Genomic DNA, 26,453 nt, shown 5'->3' with positions numbered 1-26,453 from the left:
TTAGGAGAGCCATTACAAAGTATACTGCTCTGTAGTACATTGCAATCTATGTGTTTGAACTTGATGGACAGATGTCTTTTTTTCAGCCAAAGTAACTATGTAAGGAGTGTTGTTGTACAGGTAGTCACAGGTTCGTTCTCAACGTGAATCCATAAGTTAAAACACTGTGCCATCTCTATCCCCTGTACCTCCTCTATGCCACCGTGTGTCACCAGTATCTCCCCAACCCAGTGTCACTGCTACCCTTGTGCCTTCAGTGTCCTCTTTGCCACCTCTGTTCACCTGCACCTCCAGTGTACCCTTCTGTGCCACCTCTGTTCTCCCATGCCTTCTGTCGCCCCACTTTGTCGACTCTGTCCACTTGTGCCCTTAGTGTACTGCAGAAAAATGTCCTTTTACCCGCTAAAAAAAAAGTTTTTAAAGATTATTTTCCCGAGTTCTTGTTGAAATTTTTTTTCACTTTTTCCCACAATCAAATTTCAAAATTTTTTGGCCATTCGTAAGTTGGGGACTACCTGTATCATATTTAAATATTTCCATGAGAAGGGGCATCATTGCATGATTTACAGCTTACAATTTATGTCAAATATGTCAAAAGCCCCATTTCTAAACAACAACAACGATAAAGTGTTGTGTAAAATGTAAAGAATGGGTGTTCTTTTTTTTTTCTCTTTTTTTTGAAATTAAATGTTAGGTAAGTCGTATGTTTAATTGGAAAGAGTACAAAGACAACATGACACCTGAGAAATAATTGAAAAGCATTGACCCATTCTTGCCCAATACAGTATGTTAGCTGCTCAACAATTTGGGGTCACCTTTGTTGTATCTTTCATTTTATAATGGTTTATTTTTTGCATGGTAGAGTTTTGCTTTTGTGAATACAGTAACAAACTTTGTTCACAAACAATGGTTTTCAGAATTGTCCTTGAACTCATGCAAGAAGTTTTGAATCAGGATGATACCATTTCTTGGCTAACTTAAAAGAATAAGAGTAAGCAAGCTTTTGGCTGTATAGTCTTTATCGGGCTTCAATCCTGTTTGCAAACAAAATTGAAGCCCGACGAAGGTTATACAACTGAAAGCTTGCTTACTCATATTTTTTTAAGTTAGCCAAAAAATGGTAGCAACCTGATTCAAAACTTCTTGCTTTTACTGATGGCTAACACGGTACAATACCCTATTGCTACTACTATGAACTCATGCAGTGATTTCCACTACAAAATCATATCTGACATTCTAAAGATCCCGTCCATCCAATATTGGCTTTTGGCCTTGTCCCTAGTATATAGAAATTCCTCTAAAATCTCATGTAATGGCATTACATAGTGTAGGTAATAAATTCCCAAAATGTTATGGTAAAGAGTGGTAACGTACACTGGTGCACTATTTTCCCGCACAGTGTTTCACATAGTAGTGTACCCCGACCATTCTTTACTTTTGAGAGTCTAAAGCCCCGTACGTTAAACTGAGCCAGCATCACCGTCTCCTCTCCCCATCCATAGCAACCTAACAATAACATGTTTTCCTTTTTATGAAATGAGGGTGTGTATTGCAGTTCTTATTTCTGGTAATGTGGGGTTATATAGTAAATTGCAGTCCTTGTACCTGATATGTGTGTGGAGTAGCAGCTTAAGAGCGAGAGTGGCAGGAAAGAGATTGATTTTGTTTAAAACAAACCTATGAAATAAAATAAAAAGTTAGATACTTCCATCAGTAGAGGGAAGGGCGCTAGTCTATTTTAGAGGACTCCTAGGAAACAGTTTGCCAATCAGATTACCCCCTTACAGCAGGTTGTGATTGGCCAAATAGTGTGGGCGTGGATTACTACAACCAATTGGAAACCTAGCAGTTTGAGAGGGTGCCGTCCACCCAATCACATTAGCTGAATTTCAGTATGAGGTTTCCCTGATGGGTTCCCTAAAGTAGTCTAGCACTGAGGGAAGCCTCTGGATCCTCCAGAGGCTTTTCTGATCCTCCCTGAGCCCACTGCTGGAACCTTCCTCTTCTTCGCATTTGCACTGCCGTCTGTGAACAAGTACGGCCAGACAGCCCAGGCGCACTGACAGCCTGCTCCTGCGCAGTAGCCTGAAACCACTCATGTATAGTGGAAAAAGCCGTGCACAAGTGGCTCTGCTACTGCGCATTCGCGGCTGTTATTTCTCCTGTGCAGTTTGGCCATGCTTGTACAGGGACAGGAGTGCGACCACTCAAACCTATTCAACAGGCCCTTGTCGGATAGGTTCAGAGAGTCCCAATGCTGGAGCGGCAGGCACCAACACTAGTTACTACTATCTCCAAAAATGCTACTCATGGCATGTTTTTAGGGAACCTAAACTGAGAGGGATATGGATGTTTCCTTTTAAACAATACCAGTTGCAGGGCATTAACATCATCATGAGTAAATGCTGTTTTGCGTGAGAATAAAAATGATCAGCAGTTGCTGAAATAACCAGGCCATTCCATCTTGCACAAACTGTCATGCCACTGTCACAGTCACTGAGGTCACAATTCTGGTGTTTGATGTAAACAGTAACTGAAGCTCCTGACCTGTATCTGCATGATTTTTTGCACTACAATGCTGCCACATGATTGACTGATTAGATAATTACCTGAAATAAATCAGGTGTACAGAAGCTTCTAATAAAGTGCTCAGTGTGCAGAACTAGGTAAATGAACTGCCATATAATACTCTGGTATCAGCACACCTTGCTGTGTTATCTGAGACACTGTATTTGTATTGGAGTTGTATGTGATCTGGCATCCCTGCTTGTAATCATAATCGGGTATCTGGATTGGTCTTGTAATGTCACAGCCGGTGTAGAGGGCTTTATCTGTTCCCTGTGACATTGGTCCTTCTTCATTTGTCACCTGTCAGTGTGAAGCGAGGTGACGGAATAGCAGCGGGATTACGGAGGGAAATGTCTGATCTCTGGATAGACGTTATTGTGATTTATCTCCTGTCACTGAGGCTTGTTACGGTGGAATCACAGAAAGTGCGATAAAGTCCCGTGAGGACATGTTACTCATTGGCTGCAGCTTCTGCTCCTCTGGCTGCCTGAATAGAAGTTCCTCTGTGGTATATGAAGTATTAGGGACCATCAGCATGACAAATATCCATACTTTATTATCAGCAGATCTGATGTAAGATGGCCGTAGTTTAGTTGATCTGCCAGCAGATCGACTAGTAGATGGATCCCCCTGTGATTGAATCTGATCAGAGAGGGATCTATTGCCAGCCTCCCCTTCCCCCGTGGCGCGTGCAGTTTTACAGGCCCGCCTGCCACATAGTACAGGCTCTCGCAGTGATGCCAAACGGCGAAGGAGGCCGTGATTTGTGCTGGTGTGACAGGTGAGCTTTCAACACTGCTGGGGAGGGTTGAGATACACGTGGACTTGGTCAGACAATGGCCGGGTGTCTGTCTGCCTTCGGGGAATCAAACACTGTTAACGCTGTGCACCCGATCTTGCCCTTGTGACTGAGATTTTCCAGCTTGCCCGATCGATCTTTTTGACCAATTTCGGCTGCAAATTGATCAAAAGATGGATCTGCTACTCATGTTGCGGTATCCGTTCTCCTCTGATAAAATTATTGAATTGAACTGTCGATTGGCCTGCAAAATCGGGTAATTTATAGACCCCTTAAGTTGTTGCTTGGCAAACTCGTGGAGGGGGTCAGTAGATAAGCTGCATCGAAAGAGGTCCACAGTAGAGATGGCTCGAACCTCCGATTTTTAGTTCGCGAACCTTGAACTCGAACTTCCGAAAAAGTTCACAAACCACAATAGACTTCAATGGGCAGGCGACCTTGAAAAACTACAAACACTGTTTCTGGCCACAAAAGTGATGGAAAAGATGTGTCAAGGGGTCTAACACCTGGAGGGGGACATGGCGGAGTGAGATACATGCCAAAAGTCCCAGGGAAAATTACGGATTAATCGCACAGCAGGGTTATAATCCCTAAAAGGCAGAAATCGCATTGCTAAATTGGAGGCCTAAAGTGCTTGAAAACATCTTGCGTGTGTATACATGGATCAGCAGTTAGTGTAAGTAGTGTACTGCTTCACACTGACAGACCAAACTCATTGTGTAATGCACCGTGTATTGATGGCCGTGCTGGACTGGTGCGCACAATGGCGAGAGTGCAGGTGATGGCGGCTTTCCAGCCCATATGGTCGGGCTAAGGTAGCTCAATGACAGAACAACAGTGACTGTCCAGCTGATCGAATTTGGTCTGTCCACAATGAAGCAATGACCTTATCTTGGATGTGCCCCCCCCCCCCCCAAACATACTCATATACCGTAGGTCATTGCTTCATTGTGTTACGCAAGCCCCTTCACCGCGGCAAGGTACCGATCACGAAGGGGAAATTACACATGTACATGCCTTTTGTTTTGTTGTCGCAGTGCAGCCAGAAAAATTAGGCAGGCATGTACACACACCAGAAAAATTATTATGTTTGGTAGCAGCCGCTGCTAGCAGCAGTGGCCGTAAAAATACAGTAATCCACCTGGAGTCCTGGACCCTGTTGGTGGTGGCGGAGAATGCAGTCAAGCAGCCTGCAGGCAGAGTTTTTGTGTGGGGACTGACTTAAGGTGGCCACACACCATACAATTTTTTAAATATCTGTTCAGTTCAAGAATTGCAATCAATTTTTCTGACGGATTGTAACATTTCAAAAATATGACCTATGTTCAATATTTCCCCAATTAGGATAAAAATGTTTGGAAACTCTGAGAAAATTGCTAGGGTGTGTATATTAATAAATTGGCAATCTAACACACACCATACAATCTTTAGAAAAATTGGAGAAAAATATCCAGCATTCCGGATAGATAAAAATCGAAAAAAAGGGAAATCCAATCGGATTTTTCAGTCTAATGAAAAAAAGCTTTCGATTTTTTTCGGGAGATCCGATCATATTTATTGAATTGCTATAAAATCGGATCATTTTATCGTATCGTGTGTGGCCACCGTTAGTCTTGGGGCAGGCAGAGATGCTGTGTGGGGACTGACTTAGTCTTGGGGCAGGCAGCAGCAGCCGGCAGGCAGAGATGCTGTGTGGGGACTAACTTAGTCTTGGGGCAGGCAGTCACACGGCGTGCAGGCAGAGATGCTGTGTGTGGGCACTGACTTCGTCTTCGAGCAGGCAGTAGCCCTCCGGGATCCATGCCTCATTCATTTTGATAAAGGTGTGGTACTAAACACTTTTTTGACCTGACTGCTAGTGGTATAATACAATGTGCAGTTACACAGGTGCAGTGAAAAGGTATGCACTGACTGCTGCTATAATACAATTGTGCAGTCACACAGGTGCAGGGAAAAGGCATGCAGTGATTGCTGCTATAATACAATTGTGCAGTCACACAGGTGCAGGGAAAAGGTATGCACTGACAGGTGGTGGTATTGTATAATGCAAAGTGCAGTCACACAGAGGCAGTTAAAGTTATGCACTGAATGTGCTGGGCCTGGCACAGTACAGCAATTAGCAAGGGCCAGCTGCGACAGACAGGGCTGTATATGCAGTGTCAGTGGCACACACAGCTGTTTTGGGGTGCTTTTCATCAACAAATATCAGCAAGGAGAAAGCTAACAGACTAACTATCGCTTTCCCTATCTCTCCAATGTCTCTCCCTTCTCTCACTAATACAGCAGCACACAGAGTTAGAACATGGCCAGCGCTGCTGCCTTTTATAAGGTGGGGGAGGGGGGGCTCCAGGAGGGAGAGCAGCCTGATTGGCTGCCATGTGTCTGCTGACTGTGATGTAGAGGGTCAAAGTTTAGCCCAATGATGTAGTATAGAGGGCGGGTCAAACTCACTAAGTGTTCGCGGTTCACTGCGAACTCGAACCAGCTAAGTTCGCGCGAACAAGTTCTCCGGCGAACCGTTCGGGCCATCTCTAGTCCTCAGCCTTCACTTCCATTCACCGGGCATTTTAGTATATTAAACGCTCTCTGCAGCACTTTACAAGGTACATTGCTCAGTTCATATCTCAAACTGTCTCTCAGAGGAGCTCACAATCTAATCCCTACCGTTGCATAATGTACCTGCGATGGTCTAAGGCCCTTTTTAGGAGTCAACCAGTTCTCTTACGAGTATGTTTTTAGGATGCGGGTGGAAACCCTTGCAAATACAGATCATCCAAACTCTGCAGATAGAGTCCTGCCTGAAATTCAAGCTTGGATCCTCAGTGTGGCAGGATTGATATGCTAGGCATGTGGCCACCATGCTATCCAAATATGATGGCACAGAGCAAATGTGAGAAATGCTAATGTTCAGCAAATCCTTTAGTAAGTTTACACCTGCCGCACAAAGCCGAATGAGAATCATTATAGAGATTGTATTCTGGGCAGGATGCCCTCCGTCCCCGACGTCCTGTTTGGTGGCTGTTTCAGGTTTATAATCTACACTGCTGAAAACTTGATATACAGAGTTGTGCAATATGCCGCTGCTTCATAAATTGTGGGTGATAAAAACTAATAATGATAAAAGATAAATAATGGAGCAAAAATGGAAGGTTTGCCAGACCAGCGCTGTAGAGATCTTGCTGTCTCCAAATGCCTTATGAGTAGCGTGATGTGTCCAATGGTAACTTAGACATGAGACACCGCTGAGTACTTCAGGGATGCTTTACGTGGCCATACATTATTTAATCTCCAACCAGATTGGCCATCAGATAGATCACTCTCTGATCGAATCTGGTATCTATTGCATTCCCACACATTGCACTGCAATTTACAATAGATTTCAGGAACTTTAACCCAGGATTGAACTTCATTCCAATCAGTGGCTGATACACCTCCTTTCCCACGAGAAAACGTTACCTTTTCTTGAACAGATATTATGGTGAAACCCCTCCCACAGTGTGATGTCATCACCACAGTCCTAACAGTTTGCGGTTTGTGAACTTCGTTGCATTGTGGGAAATAATGACTTTTTCCAACTGCCAAGCAAGTAATATCTCCCTCTGTGCATAGAACTCTCAGGAATGAACATTCCGTACAGATCACCACCACCAGTGATACATTTCAGAATGTGAGTCAGGGAGAGGAAAGATTTTACAATGGGCAAATTCAAACTAAATAATCTATAAATATTGTAAAAAATAGGCAATTTTATTCATTGTTATGTGTCTCAACCCCCTGTGCCTGGTGAGTGTTCACTGATGTCTCTACATGCACTGGTGTCACATGGTACAGGCCCTTGTGTTGACAATTAAAAAAATGCCAGATACCAGAGGAGGCGAGGATCCGCGGTGGCGTCACAGGTGAGCACTCGCCACAGGCACGGTGGTGGAAGATAGACATACATACACTCGGGGGACACACCATCTGGGGGTCAAACACATCGCACCTAAACTAGCCCTTAGGACCAGAATTTTCCATCATACCCGATCAATCCTTTCAGCCGATTTCGGGTTGAAACAATCGATCAGGTGGCCATGTTGTGGCATTGATATCTGCTAGAATCGATCACTATAATCCATCATTCTGTCCCTCTGTCAGTGATTTGTGTCATATTCTGTGGTTGGTATTTGTTCCCCAGCATGCTCTGCAGCACAGATTAGCTTGCATTGTTAGTAACTGTCTTGTGTTTTATGTGGCAGGCGGTACACGCTGGCATGCGGGCTTACATCCAGCACAGAGACCAGGAGAATTCCGGAATGAGGACGTACTACTTCAGCGCAGACACCCAAGAGGACATGAATGGCTGGATCCGCGCTATGAACCAAGCCACACTCATCCAGACGGCTCAGGACAACAAGAGGCAAGTGCAGCCTATCCGCCTGTGGTAGTGAGCAGACCAGCGCTGTACGCACAGGACTGGCATTGCCTCATCACTGGCCTTCCATCGTGCTGAGATATGTAGTCCTCCATAGCTTGATGATGAGCAGTTATTGAAAGCAATGTTCACATGTAATGGCTATGGATCACATCCGTCTGTATTAATTACCTTTAGGGCTCGTTTCCACTTGTGCGGCGTTCGTCTCGCAGACGTACGCCGGCACTGAGCGGATGGCCGGGATCGCAGGCGAATCCCATCAGCCTATGGGTTCTGCGGGGGGTTCCGGTCGAATCCCTACCGCAATCGATCCAGCCGGCGGCGCCGTTATACCCTATGGCAGTGTTTCCCCACGCGATTTGCCTGCAGGGAAACTGCGGATTCGCGGCATAAATCGCGATAGTGGAAACGGGCCCTAAGGCTAGTTCCACATATGGGGCTTGATTCACTAAACAGTGATAACTCAAATATCACACCTGATCAAAGTTATCAAGCCTTATCAAAGTTAACACACCTTATCAGAGTAGCATAGTGAGCACTCCGAACTTATGCCTGCTAATTGGCAATGGCACTCGTCGTGCACTGAGCCCCTGCAGGTATGTAGCACTCGCTATACTACTCTGATAAGGTGTGATATCTTTGATAAGGCAGTGGCTTACCTAGGGCATTTGGCACCGGGTGCTGGGTATTAAAAGACATGGTACTAAAAAAAATGGGCGTGGCCACAACCTGCGGCATGCTTCGCGGCAAAAATGGGCGTGGTCATGACCGGATGAGGGCGGAGCTAACTGTAATTTAAAGTATTAGCTAGTATAGTTGCCCCAGTATAGCTAGTATAGTTGCCCCCAGTATAGCTAGTAGTTTCCCGCAGTATAGCTTCCCCCAGTGAAGCTAGTATAGTTGCCCCCAGTGAAACTAGTTGCCCCAATGAAGTTAGTATAGTTGCCCCCAGTATAGCTAGGTTAGTCGCCCCCAGTATAGCTAGTATAGTTACCCCCAGTATAGCTAGTATAGTTGCCCCCAGTATAGCTAGTATAGCTGCCCCCAGTATAGCTAGTATAGCTGCCCCCAGTATAGCTAGTATAGCTGCCCCCAGTATAGCTAGTATAGCTGCCCCCAGTATAGCTAGTATAGCTGCCCCCAGTATAGCTAGTATAGCTGCCCCCAGTATAGCTAGTATAGCTGCCCCCAGTATAGCTAGTTTAGTTGCCCCCCAGTATAGCTAGTTTAGTTGCCCCCAGTATAGCTGGTATAGTTGCCCCCAGTATAGCTGGTATAGTTGCCCCCAGTATAGCTGGCCTGGTATAGCTGCCCCCCAGTATAGCTAGTTAGTTGCCCCCAGTATAGCTAGTTTAGTTGCCCCTAGTATAGCTGCCCCAGTATAGTTGCCCCCAGTATAGCTGGTATAGTTGCCCCCAGTATAGCTGGTATAGTTGCCCCCAGTATAGCTGGTATAGTTGCCCCAGTATAGCTGGTATAGTTGCCCCCAGTATAGCTAGTTTAGTTGCCCCCAGTATAGCTAGTTTAGTTGCCCCCAGTATAGCTAGTTTAGTTGCCCCAGTATAGTTGCCCCCAGTATAGCTGCCCCCAGTATAGATGCCCCAGGAGGGGGAAGCAGCGCTAGAAGGAGGGGCAGTGGCGGCAGCGGTGGGGAGGGGGGAAATATCCCCCCCCCTCCTCCCTCACCTGGGACCCCTCCTTCTGCCTCTCTACCCCTCCAAAGAGTAGCGGTGGCAACTGCGGGCTCGGCGGCGGGGAGACATGCGCAGAATTACTCACCACGCCACGTTCCAAACGCCGACAGCGTCATGTCGTCACAGATCTCCGCCTTCAATGCCGCCCACTGTGCTTCCGCTAATCCGGAAGCACAGTGGGCGGCTTTGAAGGCGGAGATCTGTGACGACATGACGCTGCCAGCGCTTGGAACGCGGAAGTGGTGAGTAATTCTGTGCATGTCTCCCCGCCGCCGAGCCCGCACTTGCCACCGCTACTCTATAGAGGGGTAGAGAGGCAGAAGGAGGGGTCCCAGGTGAGGGAGGGGGGGGGATATTTCCCCCCTCCCCACCGCTGCCGCCACTGCCCCTCCTTCTAGCGCTGCTTCCCCCCTCCTGCTCTGCTGCTGTGGGGGGTCGTGGCGACACCCACCTAGCAGTCTGTCAACCGGTGCGCCACGCCCCCCTGCGCACTACAATAGGAACGCAACTGTGATAAGGTGTGATATTTTTTCATAAGATATGATAACTTTTCACAAGGTGTGATATTTGAGTTATCACGGTTTAGTGAATCAAGCCCCAGGTGCCGTTGCACATGGCAGAAGAGCCTACTGCATGCATTGCACCATTGCAGGTAGATTGTTCCCTGCAGCAGACTGCGCCGACAGGGATATCTGCATGGCCCTGATCATGTGAGCCAGTGACATCAGAAACGTCTGACCCCTCAGTCACATGGACACTTCCAGACAGGATTTGCACCACAGGATTTCGCCCGATATGCACGTGGGTACCACACCACTACTGCAACAATCTATATTGTTTGCAGTGCCACTGACTCCAACTGAGTCGTACCCCCCTCTGTAGTGCTCAGCAACGCACCGCAGCTTCCACGTCAGCCAACCTACGTCCATCACATCGCGGGTACTGGGGCTCGTCTCCTTAAGATCAGTGGCTACTGCGGCGGGGGAGTGTACTGCGGTGCACTATGTGTGCAAGGGGCCTTCAGTGGATCAAAATATATGCTCAGCGCTGTAGTAACTTCTGATCACATCAACTGAAGTGGATGGCATTGGCCTCAATTCACGAAGATCATGCTGGAGATAAGGCAAGAGAAAACTTACCTCAACACAGTGAGAGAGTTATCTTATCTCTTCATTCCTTAAGTTACCTCCTCTGTAGTTAATTTACCTCCTCTGTAGTTAATTTACCTCCTCTGTAGTTATTTTCACACGCAGTTAATAAACAGCCTGTCTTTAACTCTGGTGTTATTTTAAGGATTGAAGAGTTAATTAAAGGCAGAAGAGATAACTTTAGGTTTGCCTGAGGTAAAATGTTTCCTGAATACTACATGCCTCATCACCATGGTGATAACTCTAGAAACGTTATTAAAGACAGGAGATAAGCTTCGTGAATTGAGGCCAATGTCTTATGTAGTTCCTCAATAACGGGAGATTTGGAGAGTTTTTAAGAAGAGTGTTTAAAGTGTACCAGGAGTGACATGAGCTAAACGTGTATGCACAGAACAAAAAACATATTAATAACCAGGCTGTTTTACCTGTTTTATTTTGCTGCCTGAAAGAGTTAGTTTTAGGCATGGAAGTAACAGCTTCTGTCTTGTAGGTACCTTGTCAGGAATATAGTAAACATTACTTATAGGCAAATTACAGCCATAGGTTTTCCTGGCAGAATACAACTTCTGAGAGCAGGGAGAGATAGAAAAAGGTGCCCTTGGAAGGTACTTACTTTGGGAGGGGAAAGCCTGTGAATCCTAATGAGGTTTGCCCCCTTCCTCCTGTGCAGCACTGATCTAGCACAGACTCCCTTCGATCAGCAGCAATATTTACCACTGGGATCCAGCATAGCGCCAGTACCAGCTTTCCCCCTGACTCCAGCGGAAATAGTTGAGCCCGATCTGGTCCACTCTACTGTGCAGGCGTCTCGCTGGTTGTTTGTAATCTGGTCAGAAACTAAAGCTGGGTGCATACCATGGAATTTTTACTTTAGATTCCTTTTAAGCGATTGATCAGATTGATACTTAGATCTGACATTGATTGAAAAATCATACTTGTGTATGCTAGCTTTTCACTTTTTCAATTGGATATCGATCAAAGGACATGCACATGGAACAATAGCCAGTATTTCGAATAGTATTTTCCAGCCTATCCAATCCACTTCTGATTAAATGTGGCCATACACTGGTCGATTTGCCATCAGATCAACCAACCGATAGATCCCTCTCTGATCAAATCTGATCAGAGAGGGATCGTATGGCTGCCTTTACTGCAAACAGATTGTGAATGGATTTCAGCATGAAATCCATTCACCATCTGTGAAGCTGCTGCCGCGCCCCTGCATATATTACCTGAGCTGGCCGGCGTGAGTCCCCCGGTCTCCGCTGTCTTCTTCTCCGCTCCGGGCTCCAGCTTCACTTTACTTCCTGTCCGGTGACGTTTAAACAGTAGAGGGCTCTCTACTGATTAAACCTCCTGTCGGGACAGGAAGAAGTGAAGTCTGACGGAGCCCAGCGGAGAAGGAGCAGCAGGGACAGCGGGGATACGCGCCGGCCAGCTCAGGTATTGTATTGCCGCTAGCGCCGGTCGTCGGACATTGGAACGCCGCTATCGACGCACTCCCGACCCGCCGGCAATCGAGCGAAATCTTTCGCGTGGACAGATCAACGGGAACGATTGATTTCTGCCGAAATCGATCGGTCGGCGTTTGCGCAACGATTTCACTGCAGGTTCGATCACTGATGGAATCTGCTGTATATCAGTGGGAAATAGTATGTGTATGGGCCCCTATAGAAAGATATCAATTTCAAGCTGAAATCACTGGAAGTCAGTAGACTGTGAATGGTTTTTGCCCTATCCAATCTTTTATTGAAGTAAAAATTGCATGGTGTGTACCCACCAATTGAGCTGGTTCACACTGGCCATTGTTGGCCTGCAAAGGAACTGATCCTGACAGATGTTATTTTAATCAATAAGATCAGTTCACAATGCTCCATTGGAACGGATCCGTTCAGCCCATTCCGCCAAAAAGGCCACTATTTTGGGGAGGGAACTATTTTTCTGGATCGAGGGATGTATCTCATTCACCACACACTATCAGAACCCAGGGCCACGGATCGAAAACTGGTGCCCAATAAAAACTGATCCATTTCACAGATTTGTTTTTACACGGGTCAGGTTTTGATATGTGCAGGGTGGACTGGCCCTCATCAATTTGGAATAGTTGGCGATCGCTGGCGATTCCAGACATCATTCTCATCATGCAGCATTTTTGGGATTGCGATTCAATGTATAGGAAGGATTGCTGCATAATTACTTTGCAATTGCTGTACAAAAATGATTTTAGGGCGATTTTACTACACGATTCCCCCCACCCCCTTCCCCTCTTGTTACTAAATAGGTGCTAGATTATTGGAACAGGAAGAGCAGCAGATCAGGTGTTTCTGACATTTCTGTCCAATGTGAGTATATTAGCTGCATGCTAGTTTCTGGTGTTAGTCAGACACTACTGCAGCCAAATAGACGAGCAGGGCTGCCAGGCAACTGGTATTGTTCAAATGAAAAGAAATATGGCAGCCTCCATATATGTCTTGCTTCAGGTTCCCTTTAATTAGGATTATCTGCAGTGATCCGAGCCCCCTCACGAACTGTGTGCCATAGGTCCACTGACATCAGCTTGTGCTATCTTCAGTCTTATTAATGATCATAAACTAAACACATTCTGACATAACACATAAAACACAGTTAGTGTTTTGGCGGTCGCTTCACAACTTCTGTAGAGATCTCTCCTGGGACAGAGGTCAGAAAAGTTGCAGAAGGAATTGCTGGTGACACACTTCTCATATAGATGTATAATTCCTCACTTACATCCACCCTTATTACACAGCCATCTCTTCTGTGACATTAGCTGCCCTCTCATTCCTAATCTTATTACACACCTAGCATTGGTCACCCCACAGTCACCGGTCTCCCCAGTCTGCAGAACCTCTCGTAGATGTCCCACCATTCCCCATTAGCTGACAGTGGCTACTAATTAACAACGTGCAGCTTCTATTGATTGCCTTGAAATTGCTGCTGCCGGGATAGGTGCGGATAACTCCGGTCTGTAACCAGCAGCCTCTCTGCGGAGATTGTGTTAGCTCAGGAATTCTTCTGTGATAGAGATTTGCTTGTCCTGAGCTCAGCATTAAACTCATCCAACGTCCGCAGTGTCTCACTTTCCTCCCCGACTCTGGATGCCGCGGACAGTGACTCGCTCGCCTCTGTTTATTCTGTAACGGGAAAGATGTGGGATTAACCAGGACAGAGAGGTGTGATAACGGATTCTGAATTGTATATCTAGTGTATATATATATTTTGTACTCATTTGTGTTCATTAGTCATGTCCCGAGATAAGTTTAGAGCTCTGAATTAGATTGATGTTCTTATAGTAAAGCTGTGACTCTCTTTTCTTTTAGGGAATTTGTTGAAATGGAGTGGCCGGTGAATAACCATATTGATTCCTTCAAAGACTACATGCAGCCAGAGGTGGCCCAATTCAGAAGCAGCTTCACCAAGCCCAAAGAACCACTCGTGTCCAATAATGAGGTGCCGAGGCGGAATTCTGGGGAGAAGGAGCGATACCAAGATGCGGGACACCAGGACGGGTACCGAGAGGATGGCGAGAAAGAGCCCTATGCTGTGGTTGGAGACAAGGGACGCTATCGAGTGGTGGCAGACAGGGAACGCCCTCAGGAGACAGCAGAGAAAGAACAATTTAGAGTCACAGCCGACAAAGAACGGCTACGAGAGGCACCCGTTAAAGAGCATTTTCGAGAGACGGCAGAGAGAGACCGCTTTAGAGAAAAGGTCAACAAAGACAATTTTGGTGAACTGGTGGTTAAAGACCGCTTTGGAGAGACGGTGGACAGAGAACGCTATCGAGAGGTGGGAGATAAAGACCTTTATCAAAATGGGGGAGACAAAGAGCGCCACCGAGAGGTAGTTAACCAGGATCGCTTTAGGGACAGGATAGATAAAAGTCCTTATCAAGATTCGGTAAACCAAGAGCGTGTCCGCGACAACAGAGACCGGGAGAGCTTTGTTGCACACAAAAACTCCATCAACGCCAATGGAGGAAAATCCCAGAATTCTTTCCTCTCAAACGACCGCCGCTCTGCATTCACTGACTTTAATAAAGCCTATCATTATCCAGCATCACAGACACCCCAACCTCAGACCATAGAGAGGAATGGGACGCTGCCCCCATCATTCCGCATGAACACCAGCCCCGTCCTCCAGAATGGAACGGACACCTATAAACGTGGATATGCCTCTAGACCCAATCCGGAGAAGGACGTGCAGCGCCGAAGTGTCATGGGACAGGTGGAGCAGTGGGTGAAGGTGCAGAAATCGGATGGAAAGGGGTAAGAGTTGCATGTAAATGTTATGTCTTACATTTTATTAGGAAAGGTAACCTATAACCGCTGTCTATCAGGAAGGATGACTTATCCATCCAGAAAGCTGACCTATAGAATCTCCCATCCATCAGGAAAGCTGGCCAATAGGATCCCCCATCTATCAGTAAGGCTGATCTATAGGTACTTCCATCCATTAGTAAGGCTGTTCTATAGGAAATCCCATCCATCAGGAAAGCTGGCCAATAGGGTCGCCCATCAGGAAGGTTGACCTATAGAATCTCCCATCCATTAAGAAGCATGATCTGTAGGCTCTCCCATCCATCAGGAAGGCTGTCCTATAGGATCCCCCATCCATCAGGAAGGCTGTCCTATAGGATCTCCCATCCAACAGGAAAGCTGGCCTATAGAATATCTTTCAGTAAGATTGACCTATAGTTACTTCCATCCATTAGTAAGGTTGACCTATAGGAAATCCCATCCACCAGGGAGGCTGGCCTATAGGATCCCCCCCATCTATCAGGAAAGCTGACCTATAGGTACTTCCATCCATTAGTAAGGCTGGCCTATAGGATATCCCATCCATCAGGAAAGCTGGCCAATAGGGTCGCCCATTATCCATGAGGAAGGCTGACCTATAGGATCTTCTGTCCATCAGGAAGGCTGTCCTATAGGATCTTCTATCCATCAGGAAGGCTGACCTATAGGATCTTCTATCCACCAGGAAGGCTGTCCTATATTATCTTCTATCCATCAGGAAGGCTGACCTATAGGATCTTCTATCCATCAGGAAGGTTGACCTATAGGATCTTCTATCCATCAGGAAGGCTGTCCTATAGGATCTCCCATCCAGCAGGAAGGCTGGCCTATAGGATCTTCCATCCATCAGGAAGGTTGGCCTATAGGATCTTATATCCATCAGGAAGGCTGACCTATAGGATCTCCCATCCATCAGGAAGGCTGTCCTATAGGATCTCCCATCCAGCAGGAAAGCTGGCCTATAGAATATCAGTAAGACTGACCTATAGGTACTTCTATCCATTAGTAAGGTTGGCCTATAGGAAATCCCATCCACCAGGGAGGCTGGCCTATAGGATCCCCCATCTATCAGGAAAGCTGGCCTATAGGATCCCCCATCTATCAGGAAAGCTGGTCTATAGGATCCCCCATCTATCAGGAAAGCTGGCCTATAGGATCCCCCATCTATCAGGAAAACTGGCCTATAGGATCCCCATCCATCAGGAAAGCTGGCCTATAGGATCCCCCATCTATTAGGAAAGCTGGCCTATAGGATCCCCCATCTATCAGTTAGGCTGACCTATAGGTACTTCCATCCATTAGTAAGGCTGGCCCATAGGAAATCCCATCCATCAGGAAAGCTGGCCAATAGGGTCGCCCATTATCCATGATGAAGGCTGACCTATAGGATCTTCTGTCCATCAGGAAGGCTGTCCTATAGGATCTTCTATCCATCAGGAAGGCTGACCTATAGGATCTTCTATCCATCAGGGAGGTTGACCTATAGGATCTTCTATCCATCAGGAAGGTTGGCCTATAGGATCTTCCATCCATCAGGAAGGCTGGCCTATAGGATCTTCCATCCATCAGGAAGGTTGGCCTATAGGATCTTCTATCCATCAGGCAGGTTGGCCTATAGGATCTTCTATCCATCAGGAAGGCTGGCCTATAGGATCTTCCATCCATCAGGATGACAGGTCTTCTATTTGCCTTCTACCAATGCCCACTGCACCTGTTTTTTCATAGTTCAGAAGTACTAATGCATGCTAATCAAAAAATGTTTCCTGTGATCATTCATGTAAGAAAGCTTTGAAGGGTACTTATTATAATGCAAATAAGTTTGCTGCTTCCGACTTAATTTACTGACTGAGCCCATAAATGGTAACATTCTTTTTTTAGCCTCCTGTTTAGAAACTTCTGGCTACAAAGCTGTCGTCCTCATCCCGTAACTTCATTACAGATCACATAAATCAGAGTTCTTATGGGATGGATGGCATTGTTGGTGTCGCTGGATATACAATACATATGATGATGAGAATGACAGCCAGAAGAACAGGGGATACCAAAACATGATGCCTGGCCTTTCCCATGCTTCTCATGACAGTGCACACTGATAACGATTCACATGCCTTACAGGATTTCGCACACATCTTGTAAAGTGCAGGACATTTCCCGACTGTCCCTGGTATCTCTATAAATTCACTAAATTGATTAATCTGCAAATTCAGTTATGGACTGCTGGAAGCACTTATATGTTGTGCAAAGCTGATAATGCATAGCAGGCACAACAGTGCCACCTACAGTCTGTATCAGGTTGTGCTGCGCTCTTACAGAACTGTCATTACAAGAGAACCATCTACGGCCCCTAACAAGCTAAGCACTCTGTAATATTTTGTATTTTGTTTGATTATGTGTCGACCCCACATTACAGTTGCACCTTATTCTATTTCACCCTGAGCTACTAGTGTGTGATTCTGCCTCTTATCTTTGCTTTTCAGTATTGGGACGGAACAAGAACGGTACCAGACTTTGCCAAAGACAAACAGACACCCCTCTGGTGGCTCTCCACCCCCACCCCGCAACATGCCCAGTGACTACAAATATGCCCAGGACCGGGTTACCCACCTGAAGATGTCCAATCAGGAACGCAAGGCCACCAAGGAGGGGATGGTGTGGCAGCTGTACGAGTGGCAACAAAGGCAGCAGTTTAAGCATGGCAGCCCCACTGGGCAGATCTATATGGGCACTATGGATGCCTCTGACCGGGCCAGAGCAAAGAGCTTATTGGATGTCCCTCGATGCGTCTCAGTCCCACCCTCTCCCTCTGATATCCCACCCCCAGGTCCTCCAAAGATGTTTCCTCCCCGAAGACCACACACCCCAGCAGAGAGACTGACCATGCGGCCGGAGGAGAGGCCCATTGAAGTCCCATATATTGGATCACCTCAAAAGACTCGTCTCCATGCTGTGAAGGTAAAGAGAACCTGTTAATGCATGCTTACAGCCTAATAATTTAATACAATTCCAGAAACACAGTTATATCGATCATTGTGGTGATAAGTCCAAGAGATCATTTATGTGGATTCTTTCCAAACCACTGAGTACAATTCACATCCTTGTGAGAGTGACTTTTAACATTTTCATTATAGTGATATGAAATTCAAATTTAATTTACATTCTAAAAGATTAAACATAGCATAAAACTAAGGAAAAGAATGACTGTTTAAAATTACTGGAAGGGTTACTAATCAAACTTCCACAGCACTTAGAAGCTTATTAAAAAGATTGCTGTTGCCATGGACAAAATTATCAGATTGTATTGAGCTGTATTTGCAGATTGAAGCAATGCCTGTATCAATGAAGTGGAGCCCTGTTTTCCATTGACTTTATACCAGTCTTTTTTGTTTTCTGTTAGTTTTATGATGCGTTTAATGCTTTAGACCAGGGGTAGGGAGGTAGGGAACTTGACAGGCAGCCTCTTGGGCCAAAGTGTGGGATCTCGTCCTACAAAGTGAATCAACCCCTAAGTCAGCTAGCTTATTGTACAAGCTGTTAGTCAGTATTTCTCCTGTCTGCCTCTCGGGGAAATTACTGATGTTGCTGAAACCCAAGAGAAGCTGAAGATGTGTCTGACACTTCCGGTGCCCGGCGGATCAATTGTATACACATCACCATGGCAACAGGGACATTAGTCCTACTGTCCCAGTGTGAAACATATTGTTTGTCTCTCACGGAATTATATTTTAAAATATGTGGCGTTTATGGCTCTCTGACAAAAAGGTTCCTGACCCGTTTTAGACCATACACAAAAATTTGAAAGCACTTTCTTTGGGCCATATGGCGTGGTGAACTAGTAAATAATTTATTTATTTTATTACCTAGTTCAAAAAACACTGTCCCTTAGTCAAAACATTCAGTCTCCACACACAATGTATAACCTCCAGTGCAGGGCTGCAGATCCTTCACAGTCCCTGGCCAATGGCAGGATCATTAGGAATTAATTCACACCATAGTCATAACTGTGTTAACTTCAAGTTGCTATATTATGTTTGCTATGTCCTGTCAGATTATGTGTTCGCATTGAATTCTGCTAATCCCTGGGAACACACTAGTCTAATACTGCCCTGAGAGTTCACCTTTCCATACTGCTTTGGAAATGGATACACTTATTATTATGCACTGTGAGATTCATCAGACAGTGCTCACATTATCCATGAAATAATTTTACGGTTTCCACTTGTCCATGTGGAAGAGTATAGCCACTATGTGTAGTTCTCCTTCTGACCACTACCGTAGCTGATGTCTGACTCTGCTTCCTCTCCGCAGTCTGCAGCGCATGTGGATCGCCGCTCCATGCCGTCCATGGGATATATGACTCACACTGTAAGTGCTCCCAGTTTACATGGCCAGTCGGTAAGCGCTTTTCCTCATCCTCTTATTTTGGCATTATGTAGTTTCTGTAGAAGAAGATATGCTGTAAAATGTCCCCTAAATTGCTTTTGGGTTCTTCCCTGAAGTAACTGAAATCTCTTTGTTTCGGACTCCCCTCCGAGACTTCTGTGGCATCTTTATCAAAGGTGACATCCTCCGTAATGGGCCCCGGTAACTATGTAATCTGTAGGTTCGGGGGCTGGGATATGTGGCCCCTGAGGGCCCCTGTGTCTTCTCTGTATGTCAGAACTGGCTGTGACGCTGTCTAATTTCCTCCCGCCATGTATCATGCAGCCCGAAGAGATAACTTTATTCCTCATTCGATTAAGGAGACACCAGGCCCAGCTGGCTAGTATCCGAAATTACACAATGGCCAAATTAAGGCGTCATCAGCCGACCTGTCCCACCTACCAGGTCAGCTGTGAAGTAGCTTGTTCGTGCTGCTGCCCCCTGGCTGTGTGCTTCTGCCATGGTTCCTGTGGCATGGCTGGGCATGCTGTCCGTATCTGTCACTTACATTTGCTTTCCATCTGCTGCACAATGCTTACTGTCCCCATCTCCAGGAGCCAAGAGGAATAGGAGTGCCACCTGCTTTCACTTCTCATCTCCGCCTATATTATTCAGGGTGATGGAGCACAGAATAAACTGGTGTAAAGCCAGTCAGTCACTGCTGAACATCTTAGTTATGGAAGTCCTGTCTAGGGAGGGTAGGGAGAAAAGCAGAGACCAGAGGATCTCCCCATGTGTAAGAGTATCAAAAGCAAGTGTCCTAGATCAGAGCCGGATTAAGGTTAAATGGGGCCCTAAGCAAAGTAACTGATTTGCCCCCCCCCCCTTCCCCATCATGTCATAATAGAATCAGAAGATGCAGCTGCACAGCAACATGCCACACACACCGGGGCAGTCGAGCTACTGGTTGCTATGGGCAACAGCCCGCTTTCCTCTGTGGTTGCACAATGCAGGGAATAGCAGCGGCAAAATGTAGAGTGAGAGATGAATGGCTGGGACATTTGCACTCAGGCGCAGGGGCACCCCTGTGAAGAGGGTGCCAGATATCACAGCAGCAGCACTTTCCCCCTGCATCTCCAGCCTGGCAATAGCAGAAAGCTCTGGACACCGCCAAACCGGAAGCCGTTTCCCAGACAGAATTACATAACCACCCCCACCACCGATCAACCGATTTCCTCCCAAACTAGACAGCCACCATGCACCCTCCATCCCAGTGAATACGATAGTCCAGCAGAGAAGGCAGCTGCAGTGGGGGAGAATGACAGCACCAGATGACTCACATTCACCTATTGCGATCCAAGCAGTAGAGGTCCCGTCACCTGGAGCCCATCTGTCTCCTCTAGAGTGCTGCCGCTCTGTTACTACTACTATTACTACTTCCTACTTCCTGTCTGATCTGAGAATCAGGAAGTTCAGAGCGAGCGGCTGCACTGTAGAAGAGACAGATGGGTTTCAGATGACGGGATCTCTATCGCTTGGATCATGGATAGGTGAGTGAGCGTTTGTCATCTGCTGCTATCATTCTTGCTGCAGCTGTGGTTCTCTGTGGGAAGGGAGGGAGGAGTGGGCAGTGGCAGAGCGCACAGTAGCAGGAGGGGGACCTAGGAGGAGAGCCTGGCTCTGAAGACAATCAGCAGTGCACGGCATCATTTGACAAGACAAGACAAATAACATATATATCGCGCTTTTCTCCTGGCGGACTCAAAGCGCCAGAGCTGCAGCCACTAGGATGCGCCCTATAGGCAGTAGCAGTGTTAGAGAGACTTGCCTAAGGTCTCCTACTGAATAGGTGCTGGCTTACTGAACAGGCAGAGCTGAGATTCGAACCCTGGTCTCCTGTGTCAGAGGCAGAGCCCTTAAAGGGACTCAGAGCAGTGCCTGTGGGTATGCCTTTAAGCATACCCACAACTAATTAATTACATCCTCACACCCACCAGCATGATGTTTGTAATTATATCCCCCTGGGTTCCTTATATTTCATTGCATTGTGCTGGATCGAGCTGCTGACTTTGGAGAAAAGTCATCTTGTGTAATACAATGTAACTATGGAAAGATGCATATCATTTTGAAGCTCTCTTTTTCTCTCCTCTTTCCAATGATAGATAAACGGCCACCCTACGCCTTTTAGTTTTCGCTATTTTCGCGATCGAAATTGACTTGGCCGCGATTTCGATCGCGAAAATAGCGAAAACTAAAAGGCATAGGGCGGCGGTTTATATATCATTGGAAAGAGGAGAAAGAGAGCTTTAAAATGATATGCATCTTTCCATACTTACTGCACTGCTCTTTAACCATTATACCATCCAGCCACCGCTGACAGGATGGCGATGGCTGGTTTATGTGCTGCTGGGGCCCCATTGACTCTAAATGGGGGCCCCAAGCGACTGCTTTTGTTGCCTGGTCAGTAATCCGGCCCTGTCCTAGATATCTATATTTAGCATAGGAGGTTAGATGGACACACGGGGGGGAGGTCGGGCCCTGTTGAAAAGAGGATGCACTTTGAGTAGGGTATCTAGAGCTTTAAGCAACTGATGTTGGATTTGGGGGGGTTGTCCTCAGTGCTTTGTGCAGTGGAGGCTAGATGCATGGGGGGATCAAGGGCTTGCACGACGGAGGTCGGATGCACAGGGTGGGGAGGGTGGGATGGTTACATTGCGGCTTCACGGTTCTGAGAATCTGAAGTTTCTTAGTTTTAAGTAATGCTCACCTCCTTCATTGGCTGAAGCTGAATTACTACAGGATCAGCAAATGCACTTGAACCATTTATACTCTGGCAAGAGTATCAGGATTGGCAGAAGTCAGCATTTTTACATAGGGAGGGTGACATTATTAGTTCGGTTTATGACTGCTGCAGTTAAGAATTCCAACCTAGAAGATATAAAAGACAGAGAGAGATTCAGTTTGTCAGCATCCACCCACATTTTAAACCAGTGGTCCTCAAACTAAGGCCCGCGGGCCGAATGTGGCCCCCTGAGGCTTTTTTACCGGCCCCCCACACACAAAATGTATTACTTATAGATGCGGTCAGCTACATCTTTAAATATTGGTGGACCGCATATAGAATAGCAGTGCTGGCATCACCCATCCACATGGAAGCCAGAAAGCAATAATCGCTGGTTTCCAATCAAATTCCCCATCAGGTGACACTGCTGTCCAATTGGACTGCAGGTTGTCACCTGGGTATGCTTCACTGTCTGGCCCGCAAAGACCTCTACATCATTTTATATATACTCTGGCCTCCCAGCAGTCTGTAGTATGTTAACCCGGCCCTCAACCCAAAAGGTTTGTGGAGCCCTGTTTTAAACCTTGAATTTTTTTGTGTGGTAGCCCATTAAAGTTATTCTAAACCAAGAGCATTATATGAAAGCCTCCATCACTATTTCCTTTAAAAATATGCTATTTTCTTGGGTTGTATGCTGATCTTTTTGACTTCAGTAATGCCGCCCTGGAACTATACAGAAGTGTTACCCAACTGTTCTGGTTCAGGGTTAGTGATTCCAAAAGAATTAGGGGCAAAGGACCAGCATGGCAGCCAGGCTGGTAGCATTTACTTAAAGGGAACCCAAGGTGGCAGGGATACAGAGGTTGACATATTTATTTACTTTTACATAATGCAAATTGCCTGGCTGTCTTGTTGATTTTATGTCTCTTAATATTTTGGCCACAGACCCTGAACAAGCATGCAGATCTGAGGTTTCTGTCAAATATCTGACAACATTAGCCACATGCTTGTTTCAGGTGTGATTCAAATTCTACTGCAGCCAAGGATCAGCAGGACTGCCAGGCAGCTGGTATGCTTTAACCTCCCAGGTGGTATGGACGAGCCTGCTTCGTCCATGGAAAAATAGCTGAAAAGGCTGTGGAAGACGCAGGCTCGTCCAGCAGTTCTAAGGCAGGGTTCCGGGGTGAGTAGGGAGCACAAAGTTATTGCCTGTCACCTGGGTAAGATGATCTGTACACGCACCCGTTTATCGGCAGGGTATTGGCCGCCACAGCCGACTTTAATTCAGCACATGCACATATATGCCTGAAGTCACAGCCCCCCATTTGCTATTAGAAATCTGCTGCACTCGGGGCTTAGAAAGAAGCTGAGGACTTGATAGCTGTTATTTCTCCTTTGCCTCTCTCCTCAGACTGGAAGGTTTTCTGGTAAGGTTGATAATGAGGCATCTTTACGCCTTTCCTGATCACTGGCAAAATGCTCCTCGTCCTGAGATAACCTCACGCTTGCCGCTTGCCTTCACTCACCCCCCGACACACATATTGGATTAGCGAGACCTGCAGTGCTGCGGCCAATCTTCCCTATGCAGTGATTGCCCAGAAAGGCTGCTGTCTGCAGAATGAGCTTATTAAATACGTAATTAGGATGCGGCTCTTATCAGACTCATGTGGCTTCTCACAAATCTCCACCTCACGGATATTAGTACTCTCACTGGAACAGGCTGTGATGCTCTGTGGACACATTTTCTGATAGATTCTCTTAAAGTGCCCATTCGTTGTACAATATTTACCACAGATGTGATCATTCGATCAGATTTGTGTGTAATTGGAAGGTAATAATCGATTCTCCACACACACTCAGCACCCTGCATTGCAAAGATCATGCCATCATATCATCAACTTTCTTGCCTCTTTTTGTGTTTACATACAAACACAGCCCTTCCTAAAGATGTGTAAAGACACCTTTGACGGATTTCACCTGTTGGGGATCAGGACCTGATGCCCTTAGGTGGCACCGCACACAGACGAGTGTCAGCTGTGAAGCCGACGATGCATTGTGTGGCTATGCAGGGGGGAGATGAAGGGATGACAAGCGGTAAGTGCGAGCATGGCACAAACAATGGGATTGGCGTCACTGGGGAGGAGTAGATCTGCCAGACGGATAGCTTGCAGGTTGGGGTTCGGGGGATATCGTACACATGCCTGATTATCGACTAATGCTACGTACACACATGCGACAACGATCGTTCGTTGTCAATGACGAACGATCTTTTAATTGACGAAAGAACGACCGAAGTAAAGTTAGTTGTACAAAGTGTGTAACGATCACATCGTTAGAACGAACGTTACACCACGTAAAAGCACTTAATGCGCCTGCGCATAAAATTGTAAAGTTCCTTGGAGAAAAAGAGAAATGCGCATGTCCAGCCTGGTACGAACGATCGTTTCCAACGATGTACCACTTTTGCTAACGATCGTCGGTGGTAAAAATCCGCCAAGACAGAACTTTGTTTTGTAGCGATTTGCCTCGTTCGTCGTTTGCCTTAATAGTCGTTGGTTCGTTTTTTGTAACGATCGTCGTTGGTAAAGATCGGGGAACGATCGTTACAAACGACTATAGTCGCATGTGTGTACGCACCTTTAGGCAGTGGTTACCAGTGCGTCAGGTGTATGGGGCCTTAAGCAGCAGCGTAGTTGACATGGTCAATGAGATGCTAATTTTTCCAGTTTGCATGCAAATTTAAAACCAATCGGATGTAGCCTGGGATTGGGCTAATGAAAACTGCCAGGAAGTGTATTTAAGAGAAGGGCACACACTTGCCCCTGCTTTATCCCGGCACACTGTGATCGTTTTTTTAAGTGCACACATTTTTTTGTTTCGCTTGTGATTCTTTTTTTATTTTCTTTTATGGCAAAATACAGAACAGAATTACAGAACAGAATGAGAAACGCACTTGATCTGCGGGGGGAAGAAAAGGCTGCCCTAGTTTTAATTGTTTACAGCAGGAGAAAAGACAGAGACACAACATGGACAAATCTAAAAAAAAAAAAAAGTTGAGTAATAATTGAATAATGTATGGCCAGATTTAGTGATCTGCCATAGTGGACAACTGTACAGAGAGGTATGTGTGGAGGCTGCCATAACTTCCTTTTAAACGAATACCAGTTGACTGGCAGTCCTGCTGATCTTCTGCCTCTTAGGCTATGTTTCCACTTGTGCGTTTTGTGTCCGTTTTTTTGCTCAGAAAATTCGCATAGATTTTAAAACTAATGTAAGTCAATGCAGCTGTTTCCACTGCATGCAAATTTTCGTTAGCGTTCGTACGCGTGGAAAAATCTGAGGTCCTGCATCATATTTTTGAACATTGCGTACGATTCACGCACAATGCTTTGTATAGGCAATGCGAATTTTCGCGTTATTTGCACAAAAATTTGCATTTAGATCCATGGTTACAGGAAATTGTCAGTAGTCTTGACTAAGCTGTTACTAGGCAGATTATGTATATTTAACTGATGCGAATTTCCGCGTACGAAACTTTGCATAAAAACGCATAAAACTTTACATGCAAATTTTCACCAATCAGAAAAATCTTATACGATTTTTTGCAGGCGAAAATTTCCCTCTACAGTGGAAACGTAGCCTAATACTTTTATGCTGGGAATAGGGCATTTAGATGGCTTGATAGATAATTTCCGACATGTCCGATCGCCCGATCGTTTCGCCGCTCGATTTCGCATTGAACACAATCGATAAAGATAAGAAAAAAACGAACGGAAGATAAGAGAATAGCCTGCGGAATCGAGTGGGGAATCGAGCGGCTAAATTGAGCCGTGTATGCCCAGCATCAGTCATAGAGACCCTGAACAACATATGCAGATCAGATGTTTCTGGCATTGTCAGAGCTCACAAGATTAGCTGCATGCTTGTTTCTGGTGTTATTGAGAAACTACTGCAGCCAAATAGATCAGCAGGACTGCCAGGCAACAGGTATTATTTAAAAGGTGCAGCATTGCATTCATGGTGAATGCAGACAGACAAGAATTGTCCCACTCTTATAGCTTAGTCTCTGTTTCCTGCTGCAGAATCTCGTGTCAAACCCTGGAGATTATCTCTGAAACATAAATATTGACTTCATTGTTATTAGGATGACCTTTATGTGCCGCTATAAGGCTTATTTCTGATAACTGATGGATTACTCAGCAGTAGGTGAAGGGGGAGAAGCGAGCCGCAGACTGAAGAGAGAGCCTGGTATTCAGCAGTCTATATGCCAGGGACATTTTGTGCCCATCACCCTCATGTTATGCGGAGTGGAGGAGAGAACTGATGATTAGTCACACTGCAGCTAGATTTGTCATCCATATACTCCACCGTTA

At 46.0% G+C, this 26,453-nt stretch overlaps 1 protein-coding gene across 9 annotated transcripts in view; it reads left to right on the top strand.

Annotated features, from left to right (window-relative positions):
• PLEKHA7 (pleckstrin homology domain containing A7) overlaps window positions 1-26,453 on the top strand; it is a 353,339-nt gene that overhangs the window by 272,252 nt on the left and 54,634 nt on the right. For 6 of the 9 annotated variants that reach the window (XM_068261471.1, XM_068261462.1, XM_068261468.1 and 3 more), the window contains 4 exons: window positions 7,606-7,766; window positions 13,962-14,909; window positions 17,417-17,891; window positions 19,245-19,331. In XM_068261471.1, the coding sequence (XP_068117572.1) occupies window positions 7,606-7,766; window positions 13,962-14,909; window positions 17,417-17,891; window positions 19,245-19,331 (1,671 nt within the window). Of the gene's footprint in view, window positions 1-2,707; window positions 3,350-7,605; window positions 7,767-13,961; window positions 14,910-17,416; window positions 17,892-19,244; window positions 19,332-26,453 lie in introns of those variants that run through there. The other 3 variants (XM_068261463.1, XM_068261467.1, XM_068261470.1) reach the window with 2 other exon arrangements.

Source organism: Hyperolius riggenbachi, chromosome 11, assembly GCF_040937935.1.
Source record: "Hyperolius riggenbachi isolate aHypRig1 chromosome 11, aHypRig1.pri, whole genome shotgun sequence".
NCBI lineage: Eukaryota > Metazoa > Chordata > Amphibia > Anura > Hyperoliidae > Hyperolius > Hyperolius riggenbachi.
The sequence above is the reverse complement of the archived record's forward strand: the minus strand, read 5'-3'. Positions and strand labels throughout refer to the sequence as shown.